Source organism: Notolabrus celidotus, chromosome 12 (genome assembly GCF_009762535.1).
Source record: "Notolabrus celidotus isolate fNotCel1 chromosome 12, fNotCel1.pri, whole genome shotgun sequence".
Lineage (NCBI taxonomy): Eukaryota > Metazoa > Chordata > Actinopteri > Labriformes > Labridae > Notolabrus > Notolabrus celidotus.
Window position 1 is genome coordinate 10,296,975 of NC_048283.1, and position 18,783 is coordinate 10,315,757.

At 38.6% G+C, this 18,783-nt stretch overlaps 1 protein-coding gene across 3 annotated transcripts; it reads left to right on the forward strand.

The window, feature by feature from the left end:
• Positions 1–10,294: 10,294 nt before the first annotated feature.
• On the forward strand, positions 10,295–17,869 carry LOC117823182 (tubulin-folding cofactor B). 3 transcript variants are annotated; one of them, XM_034698270.1, is made up of 8 exons: positions 10,295–10,712; positions 10,885–10,991; positions 11,108–11,192; positions 14,617–14,801; positions 14,940–15,033; positions 15,118–15,262; positions 16,877–17,116; positions 17,645–17,869. In XM_034698270.1, exons 2-8 carry the CDS (start codon positions 10,917–10,919, stop codon positions 17,700–17,702), a joined length of 882 nt encoding a protein of 293 aa, XP_034554161.1. In that variant the 5' UTR covers positions 10,295–10,712; positions 10,885–10,916; the 3' UTR covers positions 17,703–17,869. The 3 variants fall into 3 exon arrangements, 2 of the variants coding, with proteins under 2 accessions (XP_034554161.1, XP_034554162.1); XM_034698271.1 differs by lacking the exons at positions 10,295–10,712; positions 10,885–10,991; positions 11,108–11,192 and adding an exon at positions 14,144–14,247; XR_004633336.1 differs by lacking the exons at positions 10,295–10,712; positions 10,885–10,991; positions 11,108–11,192 and adding an exon at positions 14,289–14,499.
• The last annotated feature ends 914 nt before the right edge of the window (positions 17,870–18,783 follow it).

Below are 18,783 nucleotides of genomic sequence, written 5' to 3' on the forward strand. Positions count from 1 at the left end.
TGTCTGGCTGTGCTTTAAGCTAACTGGTTAAAATGCTAAATGTTGATATTAACTGTGTTCAACATCTTGTTTTAGCAAATGTTAGCCTTGATTTGCAAATTGAGCAGAGTCTGATTTGTGGCACACCAATTGTGGCACTACATGGTTACTCAGCTTTAATTCCCCAAAGGTAATACAACTATGTGTATCTAATATGCTAATCTGCTGTATTCAAAGTTTGTGGATACAAATTGAACAAATCATTCCCATGTCACTGCTTAGTGATTGGTAGGTAAGAAAAAAATTATGCAAATGCAGAGCTAATGTTAAGTCGTTTTTCGAATGCAGGAACTTTACCCTGGAACTACGTGCGTTTCGACCAGAGGAACCAGGGTTTAAATTTAGTTCAGGGGTAGATAATCTCCCCCCTGAATAGCCCCTGCTTGGGGGGGAAGTACTTTTCAAAGATCCTGGGACTTTCGGTTGAACGTAACGGTGTTTGTGGAGTTTACACAGCTGTTGAAACACTGAGGGAGTTCCTGGGAATGCATACTAGTATAGTTTTTTATTAAGATTTCAAAATATTATTATTATTTTTTTTTTTTCTCCATACGTCACTGGCCTGATTTGCACACGAAACGCAGACAACAAAGGGGAGCACAGGAACCTTTTAGTTCAGGGTAAAGTAGTTCTGGGGGCTAAAAGACCCAGGGACTCTTGGTTGAAATGCACCTTTAGTAACCACAACCACATATTTGCTAGCACTGCCATTTGGGAGTAGTTCATAATATACTATGAAAGGCATAACTTACTAGATAGTTTTTGTGTTAGCTAGCTGACAGCAAAATTAGTTTAGAACTATTTGAATACTCATTTTGACTGTTGCTACAACACGTATAGCTCCCCCTGGTGGCTGGCTGCAGTGCAGTTTTCAAAGCCCATTTTCTCTATTACAATAGATGGGATATAGGTCAAACGAGAAAAAAAGAAAATGAAAATACATGTCAGATTTTTGTTCTGCGTCCTGTCATAACAGCTCTTATCGTTTTGATACTTGTTATTTTTTAAATAGGTTTTAGTTTACTCTATTAGTCATTTGATGCTGAAAAGCAATAACATCATTTACGGCTCTGTGACGCAAGCTGCTACAGCGTTATTTTAGAGCAAAGCGGAGGAGGAACATAGAGAGAAAAATGAACAAACACAAATCCTTTAACTTTCTTTAACTATTTGTGTCTATTTCAAATCAACACAATGAACTGTTCTGTGGAATATAGTGACCTGAGGGATCTGTGCCATTTTCAGTAAGTTGAATGTGTGCTTTAATGGAGTGTAAGTGTCAGACAAACAGCCACAGTGCTCCTCTGCATGCCTCTCAAATATGTAAGGAGATGGAGTGTTGTCCATATTTATACAGTCAATGGGTGCACCTATGACTTTGGCTGACAAAGCAATATTTTCATTCTTTAAACATCTTCAAAAGTGAACATTAGAGGCAAGACCAATGTGATTTTAATATTAAAAAAGTTGTTTTTGGATAGGGGTCAAGTATTTAATGCGTTCCTGTCAATTGGAATCTTTTCTTCCCCGAATATCGCCTTCATGTCCGCCTGAAGCACTTAGAGCATCCCTCCCTAACTTTCTGCACTTGAAGCAGCAGCTGCTATGAGTAAAGTAAATAATCTGGTTTAATAATGTGCCTGTCTGTTCTGTTTATGTCTGTATGTCTGAGAAAGAAAGTGATGTGAGCTATAACATCATTAGAAACAGAAAGGTGAAGACATACGACTGAGTTTTTCCACCGTGCACATTAGCGGAGTTTCTTGTCTTTGCTGATTGTGCTGAGAGCAGACAGCTGTTCAAGAGTAATCACCACAAATGGACATCACATGTAACTAGTCAGTTGGGGATTGGTGTGAATATATTTGATATCATAGACATTGCTCTCTGTTCATACTTTGAATTTTTTAAGACCTTGCAGGAAAGCAATCACTGATATCAGACTGCATGTTAAATGTCCAAGTCATGGTCTTGGTCCTTACTTAGGACCTGAATCTGTCTTATGGAATTAGGTTAAAATCAAACAGCTTCATCAGTAAGTCCATGTGAGACAGGATCTATTATTCTCCCTTGATTTTAAATTGATGGGGTCATGTTTTGCTTTTTTTAGTTTAAGAATACATTATCTCATCAGTCTAAAGTGGAAGAGCCTCCTATTTCACATAAGTGACACCAAGTTTTCTGTGCAGCAGCTCAGAGTAATTTATCCTAGATTTTTAATCATCACAAAAGCCGCAAACTGAAAGAGAAAATGTTTTCTTTGTGTCACAAGAAAAGATAGTTAAATATGAAACCATAAGTTTATCTTTGAATTATGCCAAATAACATTTTGGTAGATAAATCTTAAAATTGGAACAAACTTTGTTTTCAGTAATTTACTCTCAGAAGTCTGCAGCCTCTACTTCACAAACCAACAATATGCTTAGGCAAGAAAGAACCAGGTGTTAAAATCAGCAGCTAACTAACTTGTATGTTGTGCTTCTTTAATATCAATCAATCAATCAATCTTTATTTATATAGCGCCAAATCACATCAAACGTAACCTCAAGATGCTTTTACAAACACTGGGTAAGACTCAGTCTTATCTCATGGTAATCCACCATGAGTAGAGCACTTTGCAGTATTTAGCTAGTTTCAGCGGCAAGGAAAAACTTCCTTTAACAGGCAGAAACCTCGAGCAGAAGAGAGGTGAGATAGGATCCCAGTTTGCTAGTTCCCCCTGGCAGTCTAAGCCTATAACAGCATAACTAAAAGCTGGTCCAAACCTGAGCCAGTCCTGACAATGAGCTTTATCAAAAAGGAAAGTTTTAAGCCTTCTCTTAAAAGTAGAGAGGCTGTCTACCTCCCGGACCCTGTTACTGGTAGATGATTCCAAAGGAAAGGTCCCTGATAACTGAAGGCTTCTACCTCCCATACTAGTTTAGAGACGTACATACGACGAGCAGGCCTGCATGCTCGGAGCATAGTGATCTAGAGGGGTAATGGGGTACTATGATACCAGGTTTCAGCTCAGGGCTTTCATCATAGAGCTTCTAAATTACTCAGCCACGTTGCAGAGTTGTATTTTTTATTGGATGGGAACAATAAGGGACACTCCCTCTGACAAAAGAGGGAGATCACACATAGTCTATAAAGTTATACAATACATTTGGCGAGGGTGAGGAGTGCTCTCAGCTCTGTGCTTGGCTAGCAAGTGGTATTTCAGACTTGACATACTCTGGTGCTAACTTACTTTGACTATCTACAGTACATTCATTTTATCTTGTTGAGAACCATCAGGCAGATTAAAATAAGGAGTAAGATTGTTCATTTTTTTCAAAGATATTCTACTGAATGTAATCAAGTAAACTAGAATTAATAAAGGGAATGTTATCCACCTAAATGAATGCCTTTGATACTTAATTTTGGTATGGTAGGCCTACTTTTAGGAAAAAATCCCATTCATGTATTACAGTAGCTCCTTCCAAAAAATTATAAGTCTCAACCATGTCCGTTGAATACCATTCCAGTATGGACACTGTCGGTCCACCCACACATTTAAAACACACACATGCCTCCTTGTTCACCTTGTGGCGGGCTGTTCTCGTGGCGTTGACAGGGAGGACAAGGGCTCCCATTGACACGGTCACCCTCCTCCCTGCAGGACCAGATGTTCAGAGTTAGCGGGCAGTTTGAAAATGACACACTCATTCTTTTGCCATTTGGGATTTCCCAGTGTGTCCCTGATGGTCCAGATGAGGAGATGACAGAGATTGAAGATGGTGAAAAGTAAGATGTGGATTTGTTTGACAGATAGTGGATGGAGTTCAAAAATAGTTATCTTACTCCATCATTAGCTGGCCTGTGTCTCCTCCCCCATGAGATTTAAACAAGAGTACACCGTTTCTCAACACCGAATAAAGCCATGTGTAGGTAAAATATGCAACAACCGATAGTCCATTTCTGCAACACATCAGAGTGTCACACATACTGAAGTGGACGATCAAAATTATGAATATTCCGGGATGTCACCCTAAAAGAGACGAGAACCAGAGGTGTTTCATTCTCCCTCAGACACAGGACAGGGTCACAGGGTGACGCAAAACAGCTGTAAACAATCTCCGGCTGCATAGTGATAACTTTCAGATGACTCTGAGTAAAACAGGTCATACCTAGGTCTACATGAGGCCTTGAGTAAGATTCATATCCACATATAATACACACAGTGCAATAGTAAAGGTAGGATATTTTTGGGGACAAAACAAATCAACACAGATTACTATTACTCAGCCGAAACGCTTGAGGGCAGTGTGGTCTCTCTGATAGTCGGGTCGCCTGTTTCCGGCCCCGCTCATTCTCTGTTTACTTTTTCACTGCAATGCCGGGCATATTAAGTTAATTTAGAGTTGATACGAAGCGGCAACCTCCGGTCTCAAACTATGAAGCCCATGCGGAAGTGATATAAACTGCAATACATCGAGAATCCGCTTGAGGCTGGCTGCAGAAACACCGGAAACCACATTCAAAAAAGACGATCTTTGCAGCATTAATAAACATGTTTACAGCCTGGTTCAAAAAACGTCTTGGCTCTACGTAGCTAATCTCTCTATCAGCACACACTGTACGGGGGGTGAATTCTTTTCTAACGCGACGGTTCAGAAGATATTAAGATTAAGAGTTTTTGCCCAAATAAGGACATGACTGACTTGACTCCCGAACGGGAACACATAGCTGTTGGCTAGGAGGCTCAAACTCTGCCTCTTTATTTCACACTCTGCCTGGTTGAGTTCCACATTTCCAATATGGCTGCCGCCGTCGATTGGCTTCAAAACAGCGCTCAGGAACAGATGGGTGATGTCACAGAGACTACGTCCATTATTTTATTCAGTCTATGGTTCCAACTCAGTGGTATCAATGCCCTTCTAACAACAAAGTGAAAGTGACTTTTTTAAACTTACAAAGTCACTTAATTCCTTAAAAAAACGACCATTAAGTTATCCTTAAGCTACAGTGATACACTTTTGTTAGCTAATGCTACAAGGAGTAGATAGTTCATCTCAGTAGAACATTATCCACTTCTGCAGTTCTGTGATCACATCGCTACAGGGCACGCCACATTACAAGTACCACAACAAAGTCTTTGCTTCTGCTGGCACCAGTTTAACAACCACATTTAGAGTCACTGTCTGTTACTGAATTAGGCTTTAATCTTTAATGTGGGGAGAATATGAGGAGACGTGGGCTTGTTACCTTGTGTTTTTATTGTCCAATATGTAGGTATCATGTTAACAGACCTTTACTAGCGGAAACTGATTTCAGTGTCACACACTACCAGTTCAAAGGTCTGTGAGGATATGACTGTAATGAACTGAACTGCAGAGTAAATAAAAAGAGTATATTATGAGAGTTCAGAAAATGTAAATGTTTTCAGGGTCGCACTAACTCCTCACCCAGTGCTTGATTACATTATATTTGCACGTCATTTTCAGATCTTGTGTTTTATCATCTGGTTTAACAACACACTTACACACACACAAGAGGAGCACAAGTAAAGACAAATTAACTGAAAATAAAAGCATACAGACCTTTAGCAGATGTTTCCCCTCCTTGCTGCTCGTACAGGGTCGGTGTGCACTAAGCTCTGCTTAGTGGCCATGACAACTGCCAACAAAAATGATCTTTGTGGAGCAGGACTGAGAGTTCATATCACAACGCTGCTAATCTCATCTTCTCTTCTCCTTTATGAGTCTTAAGGTATCAGCAAAAAACAAATGGAAATACTTGTTTAGTATCCTGCCTTCTCACAAAACTGAATGTATCCTGGATACAAAATAATTCAGTAATCCATCAAATACATAAACAGTCCTCCAAGGCTAAAGGAAAGCATGTCTTTTAATCATTTTCTGATTATAATTATCATTTTATATATTATATGCTGATTATATTGAGGAGGCTCTAAAAGTGAATTAATAATTACAACTTTGCTTGCTGTGTTTTCTGTTCACTCTATCCTTAAATATCAAAGTTCAAAGTCTTCTTTATTGTCAAAAACCGCAGTATGCACCGGACAAACAGAGGATTTGATATGACGTTTCTCTCTCAGACCCTAGCAACGACAACAACAGATAAACATAGGAAATAGCTAGAAAAAGATAAGCTAAAATTGAAAAGAGTAAGCTAATAAAAATAATAAAATACAGTTTTGAAACAGTGCAAAACTTTGCTATAGTGCAATTTAAAATCAAAGTGAGTGTGTGCATTTCAGTCCTGAGGATGCGTTGATTTTGGGGGGGGGGGGATCAGTGACCGGGTTAAGTCTGTAAAGGGAGCACTATGGGAAGAGGGGGCAAAACAGGGAGAGAGTTCAGCATCCTGACTGCCTTGTGGATAAAACTGTCCCTCAGTCTGCTGGTTCTGGCCCGGAGATTGTGTAATCTCCTTCCTGATGGCAACAGGCTGAAGAGGCTGTGAGATGGGTGGGAGGGGTCGCCTGCTATGCGCAGGGCTTTTCAGGTGAGGCGGGAAGAGTAAATGTCATGGAGGGAGTGGAGAGAGGCACCAAAAGCTGCTGTTGGTAGGAATGGTGTAAAAAAAAACTGTCCTTTTTTCCTGCTGGGTTTGGAAAAAGGGCATGATACCCATCGGTACTCGTCTGTAAATCAAGTAATGTGAGATTACAGCAAAATCTCTGTGTTTTCCAATGCCTTTGTATCAAGCAATGTTATTATTCCCCTCGATCCCATTATCACGGACCAATCAGAGTTACTCCCCAACCCTCTGTCGCCCTGATTAGCTGGGAAGCCACTTCTTTCTCATAGAACGCGCACAACGATCTTTTGTAGGCAGGGATTATGGGAGCAGAGACGGGAGGGGGAGGTGAGTGAGAGGAAATCTGGTGGGAAGGGGTAGTGTTGACATTCAAAATCTCTCCCCGAACTGATGTTTATATCATGACTACCAACAGCAGCTTTAAAGTAAGTGTCTAGGATCTCCATCAACCAATAACCACTCAACAGCATGACATTGGATGTTGAATCCTTTGAGTCTGAGATCAGCTGATTTCATGAGTCCTCTTCTTTAACAGCCGTGAGAACTTAACATCTGTCACTCAATGTTGTAAACAGTCAGGTTCTGTTTTTTGCTCAAATTGAGCGTACATTTGGTTTTATGTTTGCTGGCATGTCTTGTCAGGGGAGGCCATAAAGCCTGAGCATGCTGGACACAGCTGGAGGTACATTCACACGCTCTGACAAACACACACTTAACAAACACAAAGCAGACACAGCTGTGCATTTGAATCAAATATTACTAATACATTTTAACCATTAAATACACAGCTACCAGTAATAATGCTGTGACAATAATGCTGCATACACACATCTGGAAATGTGTGTCCCTGTTTATCCTATGTCAACCATGTCCAGCTGGATTAAGCCTGTGTTTCCCCAGTGAAACTTACTGTGTAATGCTCTCTAAGGTAATTATGCAAGAGCATTGCTGTTCTCTGACGTAGTCTTCAATGAACAACCTTTTTTCTTTTTTTTTTTAAATTCAGGATGGACCTCCTCAAGTCCAGCTGGTTCTAGTTTACATGGACAGAGCAACTTTGACCCCTAAGACTCTGCTCAGCTTGACATGTTGGGAGAGGGGTTTTAATGATCCAGGGGGGGAGACCCAGTGGAGAGGAGCCCTTGGCTGGGTGGGAAAGGTTACCCAGGACTCTGTTATTCTTCTTTTGAGTGATTTAGCACAGATTTTTTGTATTTAGTAGTTAATTATGGACTGAAATTGTTAGAGGTTGCAGGTCTGATCCCCTTATTAGTTTTTTAAGTCATGATAATTGCAGGCTTATCATTTGGTTTCGTTAACATGGGCGCCATTTTTTTTTTCAGTGACATATAAAAAAAATAGATATTGCAGTGACATTATCATATTTAATTGAATATGTTTGTCAGACCTGCCTATGATGAGGTTTCCATGTGCATCTGTATGGATTTTCTGGCAGGCATAACATGTATTTTAATGGAATTAATGCCCCCCTCAGGAGGGTGCTTGTGCGTTCAAAGACCTGGGGTGAGGTAGGGGATCTCTAGAGCCGTGCACAGGGTCTCCCGGTGCTGTCAGAGTCAGCAGGAGGCATCCTGTTAAAGCACGTCTACCTCAGTCTGTTCCAGAACCAGACTCACCGCAAGACTGAAGTGGTTTAGATGCAGAGACTCAATTTTTCTATATTCATTACATTCTCCATACAAGTCTCGCCCTCAGAACCTGAAACCACATCATTTCAAAGCACGGCGGCTGGCACTGTTCTACTGAACATTTTCTGTAAGATGGTGTATTCACATCTGGCAGAGAGATATGTGGAAAAAGAGAAAGAAGAACATTCAGTTAGATGTTTTACAGGAACCAATGTCAAACACTCAGCTCCCTCTGAACTCTGGTTCTATATTTGGAGAAAGTGCTCCCTCTACTGGTAAAAAGGACACATCAGAATACAAAGACATAACAAAGATGAATGTTTCCATATCAAAGTTTATTGCTGACATGCATGTAGAGATCTGATGAAGTAGAAAAATATGTTTTTTATACAAATGTGTTTCTCATCTGTACAATTACGCAGTTTTCTGTATCTAGATACCCATGTCGACCAAGCAGCGTACAACACATTATCCCATTGGGTTTAACCGCACCACATCATATCCTACTCCAAGTTTCCAGTTGAAACAGTCTGCAATATATTTGTTATATACTGAAGACTTAGGACTTAGAAGCTGGGGAAATTATCAAACTGAAAATTAGAAAATTAATAAAAATTGTACTACTTATTCCATCACATGATGTTTCCATTTTCTCTGTTGGACCGCAAAGGAATAAATCATCTTCAAATTTTCTATCAGTTGGCGCACCTTGCAAGTTTAAATCATGCAACAGTCACGTGTTTTACACAGAGTTTAACCTCACACTACTTCCATGCTTTTCAGTCCACATTGCAGTCTACCAAAACAACTGTGTAAAACGAACATTGAATGTGATACAATCCACTAGCTAAAAGTTTTAGAGTTTAGAGTTTAGAAGAAAAAAAATCACTTTCTCATGTTTTCTCACTTTGGTACATTTTCACTTTTCTCAAGTTTTTTCTGTTTGGAAGCAAAATTTTCATTTTTTCTTATTTTTTCCCTTGGGAAGAAAAAATATAATTTTCTTCAAGTGTTTTAGATTTTGAAAAAATATTTCATTTTTAATGTTTTTTCACTTCAGATGAAAATTTTTCACTTTTCTAAAGTTTTTTCAGTTTGGAAGCAAAATTTTCACTTCTTCATATTTTTTCACTTCAAATGAAAATTTTTCACATTACTGAAGTATTTTCGGTTTGGAAAAAAAATTGTCACTTTTTCATATTTTTGACTTCAGATGAAAAATTTTCACTTTTCTTAAGTTTTTTTGGTTTGGAAGCAAAACTTTAACTTTTTCATATTATTTTCACTTCAGAAGAAAAACAAAATGTGAATGTTTTTTCAACTTCCGATGAAACTTTTTTTACTTTTTATTTTTTTTTCGGATTAGAAGAAAAAAAAAACTTTTTCAAAAGTTTGCATTAAAAACTTTCACTCATTTCAAGTTTTTTCACTCTGAAAGAAATAATTTCACTTTTAGTTTGAAGTGAATTGAATGTATATTCAATTTCTCTGTTTACCTCACTTACAGAACTCTTATCACTGAGAGAATTGCTAAAAGTGTTTTAGGTTAGCAGCAGCAGTGTGCAACTGGATCAAACAAGATTCAGTCAAATGAAACGTGTGTTTCATATGGTAGCAAAATATGGTTTTGATAAATCAGTGTTTACTTTTTAAAAGTGTTTCCTTTTGCAAATCCAAATTAATGTATTTTATGTGTTCTTTGGCCCAGTATGTTGAAATAGTAGGTAAAAAGGGAGAAAAAATAATAGTCAAATCATAAAGGTGATGTGTTGAAACATGGGCATGCTAAACAACTAATAATATTGTATACAAAATCAAAAGTAATAAAAAATGGCCAAAATGGGCCGAGACCTCTAAGGGTTCAGCTCAATAGCCTCCAAATTATATTTAATAGAGTCTATGGACATGTAGCATTTGACAACTCCCCCAAAATTACATCACACTCATTTCAAAGGATTAATCTTCGAGAGTTGTATCAAATTGAATGTCTGCACTTTTATCTCATTATCATTGTTTCATTGCAAAACTAACGTGGATTTAGTGGTAGAGTTTTCAAAAAAGTCAAAGCAGATCTCTGGCCCAACATTTGTTTATCACTTCAGTAGCTTAGCTCTTCAATGTGTCGTAAAACAAACAGAACAGATGTATCCTGAGACTAAAACCTTCTTTCTTTAACAAGGGGAACTGTTGCTCTCTATGTGGAGGCGTGTTCACATTGTTTATAGATAAGGCTCAGTAGACCAAATTAAGTGCCCTGGACGTACCTGAACTGTGTTAATACATGGGCTAAGAAGATTAAACCAGATTTACCAATCCAGCATTCGTCAGCAGTGGTGTTCGCTCAGACTTTGATGCATAGCAACAAGTCAATGAGCCCAGTGCACACTCACCATGGACTAGGACATGGACCAGATGAGCTGAAATGGAAGCTATCATTACCTCCTCAAATCCTACAATTGAGCTGATGGCGAATGTCAGTGTACAGCTCCTCTAATAGTAAGCTTTAATCCTTGTTTCTATATATGTGTAATCTGTTTTTATGTGGTAGCATTAGCATTTTGTTTAGCAGCTTGCTCATCCATCCACTGTGATGTTTAGATCCAATGTAATAGCTAGCTAATTCACCCCATGTTGTACTATTCCTATTAATAGTAACTCATTCATTTAGATGACCACAATGTGAAGTGAACATGTTTTAACATGACGGCATACATGCTCTGGACTGCGTTTACATGGACGTTCAAGGGGCTGCTGTGCACCTGCAGGTACCTGTGGGTGAGTGCATGCTTTTAGATATTTTGTCATTTGCATTTAAATTTGGATAACTCATCTATTCCATGTTTGCTTCTGGTTGGATTTTTTTTTACAGTGAATGTTTATTTGCATTGCAGATCTGCCCGTACAATGCAATCAAATTCTTGCCAAGGCAACAATATATCACTGAGGGAACTGGCCGACGGCACAAAAAACTTGTGGGTAAGGATCATATAACATAGGACAAACATTACCTAATAAAATCTGTACACTCAACTGCTTAGACTTTATTTAATTAGATTAAATGTATTTACACAGTCTGGTGTCCTCTTGCTCTATGAGCCTTTCAACTTGCCTTCAGTTTTATGGGGCAGATTAAAAAGGAGCTGTTATTATAGATTATACCATCTTTGTTATTACTTGATTCTGATTGTCTGTAAGATGTCATCTAAATCTTTTTGGTTTAAACTGCTTGTTTCACAGGATCATTAAAGGGGCTTTACTACTACTAAAGAGGGAGATAAATCAAAGACACTTGCTGTTTACAACAATGAGTGTAGTCCCTCTGTTTCTCAATCTATGAACACTGCACTGTTTTACCTTAAAAACAAAAGCTACAAAATGTACAATGACCATTATAAATCATGTAAATCATCCTTCCACTTCAGGCTAGGGTAGATGCTAATATCTGTTAACAGATTCAGCATAAAAATACCTACTATTTGGGCATGTGACCAGATTTTGGGGATGTATGTGAGTAGTGCATATTCCCTTAAAGCTAGGGTTGGTAGTCTCGGAAAACCAGCATGAATTTGAATGTAGCTTTTCCTCATGACTCCGTCTAACCCCTCCCCTCCTCCCTCGGAGCTCCTCCAAAACGACAGTGTTGACGGTCAGTGAAGGCATCAGGAGAGGTGTAGAGAGTGCGAGTGGGAGAGAGGAGAGGAGAAGTTTTTCATTCATTCAAACATTGATTGTTGCTTTGTTGGTTGGCGTGATCACGGCCGACAGTGACCGGTTATTAAAGCTCAACGTGTTCACGAATCGGCTCGTCATCACTACAGCGTCCGGACGGACGCTACAATACATATATATTTTCTGTAGGACTTACAGAACGTCATTAATTATTCTGCTTGTTGGTGAGAGCTTTTTAGACTCTGATCCGGACTACAGTCCTGAGCAAAGCACCTCATCAGGTCAGAGGGGACAGGCCCGAGGACGAGCGAGAGGGGCAGTAAATAGAGACAGGGGAAGTAGAGGCAGGAGGGGACTCGGAGGAGTGCACGCCGGGGAAATGCACGCGCAGGAGGAGGATAGAACGGCTGGGCGGGATTTGATTGGTTTAAAATTTGGGGAGCCAAAAAACGGTGATTGGTTAATGTTTTCTCAGGTTTACTCCGGCTGTAGATAGCAGTTTTTTTCCCACTCTTTTTTAGGAACACATCCTGTATTGATTGCCATCAGGACATAAAGATCATTTTAACCAGTATGACAAAAAGTGTATCTATATACACACACACACACACACATATATATATATATATATATATATATATATATATATATATATATATATATATTTATTATTATTTAGTCTGTTTGTTTGAATGATGTTTTAATGATGAATGTTTTTTATTTTATTCCCTGTAAGGTGACCTTGGGTGACTTGAAAGGTGCCTCCAAAAAAAATGTATTATTATTATTATTATTATTATTATTATTATTATTATTATTATTATTATTATCATTATAAGTGTGCAGCCAGCATGCTTGTACAGAGCAAAGGAAGCGAAAAGTAACGCATAGTATTCCAGTCCCGGTACTGATTTGGAGTCATCTAATTCATATCTTTAAAGCACTATATATCTTTTTTGCAACGGTTTTATTAGACTCAGCCAACATCACAAAACAATAATGCAGCCATCAGACTCAGAGACAAAAAAAGACACAAACAAGATTTTTGAAAACACCTAATCAATAGTCTGAATAAATAAATAGATAGTACACAATTAAAAATAAGTAAATACAAACATACAAAATAATAATATTACGATTGTAATGAATAACGCATAAATTAAAAATAGTAATAATAATAAAAACACTAAATAAAATAATTGTAAATAATTGTATAAATAGTAATTAGGATAATAATAAAATAATAACAACAATAGCAATAATTTAAAAGCACTTTTATGCATACAAGCACAGCTAAAAAGCTGCTCATATAAGTTGTCTCAGGATACCAACTCCTTTCCCGCTAAAAATATTTGCTGAAAGTTTTTGAAAGCCAACCGTTAGCTAACCCGGAAGCCCCCATAACTTGCCTGTTGCTCCCAGAAGCATTTATCATCAGATAATAGCTAGCAGGTCCCAAATTTGGGGTTGATGCTGTAAACATGGTTCATCATTAGTTTGTAAAATGTCAATGCTAATTTTAGTTGGTTAGCTAACTGTTTTTATTAATAAAGTCATTTTAAAAACTCTTTTTACTTTATGTAAATCATACTAAATGTTTCTGACTTTGAATCCTGCTAGCTTACTGCCAGCTTTCTTACTCTTAGCTGAGCTGAAGAACTCTATGAGGTGCATTGTAGACTAGTAATCAGTGTTGCCAACTCCTCAGTGAAGAAAGTAGCTGTTCTAAAAGTCGCTAGAAGTCGCTAAATGACGTCATCATTTATTTGCATAATTTTTAAAATTATAATGGACGCTGTAGGAGAGACGTGTACCGTTCAGGGAGAGACAGTAAGAGAGTAAAAAACACCCTAAATATGTTTATAACTACAATTAGGAGCCTACAACAAAATCAAAGTAAAACATTACATTTTTCAACCATAACATTTTCAAGATGTTTATTGTATACAATCTACATTAACTATCGAAATGGACCAAAAAGAGACAGTAGGCTGGAACAGCCAGCTGTGTCATCGTACAAACATGATCTATTTGCAGTCTGGATGCTGAGGGATGAACGCCTCCTGCTCTGAATGCAGCTAGGAGGGACTACTGGCAGCATCCACTGCTCGTTAAGAAGTGTAAGAACGATGCATGCTTCACGTCAGTCTCCAAAAGTCTCCATTTAACACCAGAAAAAGTTGCTAGATTTTTCGCTAGTCGCTTTTTTGAAAAAGAGACGCTAGAGGGGTCTGAAAACGTGCTAAATAAAGAGACAAAGTCGCTAAGTTGGCAACACTGCTAGTAATAGTTCTTCTTGCAATGTTGTTGCTAAGAACTGTTCCAGTTCCTGGAAAAGTGAACAATATAATCACTTTTTCAGGTATTAGCCAAACCCTTTAATGTTACCAGAGAAGCAAAGATACAGCCTGTTAGAATCTTCATATTTTATTGCAAAACACATGTAAACATTTTGTAAAGGTCTGTTATTTTCTTTAGCCAGTGACTGTGTGATAAACAGGGTTATGCTTAAGGAGGGGCTTCATCTTGATCCATAAATTCCCACCAATAGATGCTTCAGAAGGCGTTATCCTTTCTATAAAAGTCTATTCACCACATGCAGGCTAACAACAAGGTGTGCTATCTTGTTGGTGCCAAAGGTCTACCTGCATCCTATTATAAATCTACTTTACATCTCAGCATGTGTAAGTAGAGATATGATGTGATTACCTCATGTGACTTTCTTTGTCAGGTCCTGGAAGTAAAGGGATTGTGTCCATACCAGGAAGCCCTGACCGTACCACAGCTCTGCATAAACGAATAACCAAAACCGAGAAGGAGATTCTGTCACTCAAGACCAGGTTTGCCTGCGAGAGAGCATCATGGGAAAGGAGGTTTGCTTATCTGCAAAGGAAACAAGAAGAGATACATAACCAGGTGTGCTTTTTAAATGTGTTTGAAAGTGTTGAAGTTGTGTGTGTGTGTGTGTGTGTGTGTGTGTGTGTGTGTGTGTGTGTGTGTGTGTGTGTGTGTGTGTGTGACTTCAGTGAAAACTTTCCCCCCCTTCGTCCTCAGCTTTCCTCCCAGGCTGGAGTGTTGGTGAAAGTGGGTAGTTTTGATGACGGAGAGTCGACAGTGGATAATGGAGAAGTATTCCAGGAGTGTTCAAGTAAATTTCTTGAAAAATGAAGCAATTTACACTAGTATGCTATGAATTCAATAATAACATATGCTGCGACTCTCTAATGAACAGGAAGTCTACCAAGACTTACATACCAACGCAGAGCATCTGATTTGTCAACAAGAGGCCCCACTTATGATAGCAGTGTTACAGGCAGCCCCTTCTCCTCATATCCATTGAGCCCAAGACCTTCCTCTGCTGCATCTTCAGCTACCAGGTACAGCCTTTTTAGAAGAAGGTTTGACAGAGGATTGCATCAGAAAAATGCAACTACAAAGCTATAACCCATAAAAGGTTAGCTTAGCTTAGCACTTGCTCTGTCCAAAGGTAACAACATGTGTCCATCAGAATCTCTTATGTTTTATATCTTTAAACTACAGCAAAGCTTCACTGGAAAAAAATGGCCCACCAAAAACAAAAAAAAAGTACTTTTACCTTGAAATAAGCAAATAAATCTGCCAATAGAACAAGTGAATATTTCCTTGGCAAGATTTCTTAAAATAAGACGTAATATTTAGAAAACTGTGAGCTTAAAATTAGCATGGAAAACTAATTTCAAGCAATATTTATCAGTATTTTAAAGCTTATGTCTCAGAATAAGACAGGAATGCTAACAATTAGTATTTTTTCACTCAAAAAAGATTTTTGCACTAATAAATTTCATGTGAACTTCTTCATTTGAGATATATTCACCTTAATTTGAGTTGTATTATAGCGGCACTTCTCTAGGTTTAAGACCATCTTGTACTTGAAATAAGATTACAGTGTTTAATTTGAGCATTTTGAGATATAATGTCTTCTCATAGTTAGCTGGATATACTAATATTCAGTCATGTTGTTTTTTAGGATAAGCCAGCTATGCTCTAAAGTAGCTGTTTCATTGTGTGCATGTCGTTTGAGGATGTACATTTTTATCTGCTTTAGGAGAAACAGTGCCTGAAAACTGTAACCCACCCTTAAAAAAACAACAACTTTTCTTTCTTTCTTTCCTTCTTCCTTTCTTTCTTTTATCAATGGAGCTGTTTTCTGATAGATTCTCCAATAAAATGCATTTACTTAAATCAAGTAAAGTTTTTGTCTTAAATCAAGATTATCTGTCTTCTACAAATAAGATCTCAGCTTGAAAAATGTATGAAATATAAAATAAACCTTGTTTCTTCTAAATTACAACTCAAAACCAGATCATTTCAAGATTGCTTGACTTAACAAGATATTTAAGATGCATTGACTTAAAACAAGTCCCTCTATCTTCCTCAAATGTTACTTGTTCAGTTAATTTATCTTAAATCAAGTGGGATTAGACATTTACACTAAAAATGAGACAATTTCACTTGTTAAGATTTTGAGTTTTTGCAGTGTTGACACTTTAGGCTGTGTGCCAGGCTCTTTCTAAGTATTTTCCAGGAGTCATGGATGCCTAACAACTGCTCTCAGGCAAGAACTAGTCCGACAACTGACATCTCGTAAAACAACATCCTAAGTCTTTGATCTTCGTGTGGACAAAGGACGAAGGACAAAGGACAAAGGAGATTTGCAAATTAGTGAGCTTTGTTGTACCTGGTAGGTGGATTTTGCAACCTTTGGAGAGAGCAAGGCCACCTTGAGCACACGTAAAGTGCAATCATTCACAGGATCTAAATCTGAACCAGAATCAATATGTTTTTCCAAAAATATATAAAAGAAGTGCATGGTTTACATATTTTGTTGAGATACCTTATTTCAAAACTAAACATTAAAATATCATCAATATAAATGCAGCCACTTTAATTTCTAATAAGTCGACTCTAATCTATTATCTTTGTTGACTGACTGAACTCCCCTCTCTCCCAAGCCTAAGGTCTTGGAGGACATCTAAAAGCCCTCACCGTGTTTTCGTACCACACTCCCCCATGGACCTTGAGCTGGGTCACCGTGTCAGGATCATGCTGCCCTCTGGAAGAATCAGCACAGGCACTATTCGTTTCCTAGGCCACCTGCAGGGGGAGGCAGATCTCCACCTTGGGGTGGAGCTCCAGACGCCTCATCACGGATGGAATGATGGCAGCCACAGGGGACACAACTACTTTGAATGGTAACTGTGTGGACACAATCTACGTGTAACTTTGAGCTCTTTCCTCAGGAGTTGCTACTTCTCCAACAAGAAATGACTAAGCAGAATCACACATGACTTTTAAATGAGCTTGTAAAAGCTGTAGGGTCATATGCCTTTTAACTATGCTGTGAAGTTCCTGAGTCTCTTAGAAGGAACACATGACTCTGACAAAGTATGGTCCGCAGGTAACGACCAAACAATGCCTGCAGACATACCTGTGCAAATCCTGTGCACTTAGTGGTTGAGGTGAATATGCAAATCTCAGGATGGTGTAAACCAGGCAGGCTAGAGCATTGTAGACGTGAGGTGTGTGTGCACTTGAGATATGAGGTGTGAACTCATATGTCTGCAGCAATGACAGATAAGACTAGAATATAGTACCAAAGCCTTTTTTCTTCTTCAGTTTTAGTTGAGTTTATACCATTAAAACAAGGAAGATTTTACTTTAAATCAACTTCAAAAATGACCTTTATTTTAATACTTTCTTCTTGTGTCTGTCTTTGGCAGCAAGCCTGGCTATGGAGCATTTGTACCATTCCACAAACTACTGATGGCCTGGGAATGATAAAAAAAACAAAAACAGAGCTTCACAAACAACAAAGACCAACTGAATACAAAGTAGACACAGATCCAGATTTGATACCTTATCATAAAGAGATACCCCTTTATAATAAAACCCATACACAGTTATGTATGTTATGTTACTCACAATAAAAATATACTTTCATCATACTGTTCCTTTGTTTGAGCTTGAGTGTGATCTTATGTAAGACTTGCAGAGAGTGAATGCTGTTCTGTTGTTGACTTAGCTGGTGTACAAGTCAGTTCCTAAAACAAGCAAACACACGTCTCAGTCTCCGAGAAGTGATGGATTTCCAGCACAGGTCACGCTTGGTAAATTATAAAAAGAAACACCTGAAGAATGACAACCATGGGACTACAAATATGTCGCTACAAACATGTTTTAATAAGATATGATGAATGTTCAAACACCAATGCCTCAAACACAGCTATATTAGGAAAAATGTATCCTTAATGTTTGATTATTTAGACATGTACTCAGGCGAACAGGACTAAAGTCACTACGGTACAGCTTCTTGAGACCATGGCTATGTTCGTCAGAATTAACAGCACTCTAATGGCCCTTTTCCACTACACAGTTCCAGCCCTACTCTACTCGACCCAGCTCTTCTCGACTCGACTCGGTTTGGGTTTCTTTTCCACCAGCCCGAGTACCAACTCACGGTGGGCGGGGTCGTCATAAACACAGCTGCGCGAAACTGCGTTCACGTAATTTTGAACGCGACACAACAATCACAAACAATGGAGGACATGGAGGCAATGGTGTGCCAGCTGCTCGGTCTGTGGCTTTTTTGTTGCAGCCCGAGTGAGAGAGGGAAGCAAAAGAAGAGCAAAAGAGTACTGATGTCGTTTTTAAAAAAATGGCTTGTTTGATTCCTGTATTGGGCGTCGCGTTCATGACTCTTCGGTGACGACATTCTCTGACCAATCAGTGGCCGGCAGTCCTTCGACGTCACCTTTTAGTATCGGCTCATCTCGCTTGGAACCAGAGCAGAGCAGGTACGAAAAACTTGTATCTCACACAAGGTACCGCGCCCGTGGAAACGGAACACAAACCGAGTAGA

Bases quoted from the DNA above. Each gene is read 5' to 3' on its own strand.
- LOC117823182 (XM_034698270.1), top strand. From the start codon at position 10,917: ATGACGGCATACATGCTCTGGACTGCGTTTACATGGACGTTCAAGGGG. The intron at 15,034-15,117 runs GTAAATTTCTTG...TCTAATGAACAG, and splicing joins AGTATTCCAGGAGTGTTCAA to GAAGTCTACCAAGACTTACA. The intron at 15,263-16,876 runs GTACAGCCTTTT...CTCTCTCCCAAG, and splicing joins GCTGCATCTTCAGCTACCAG to CCTAAGGTCTTGGAGGACAT.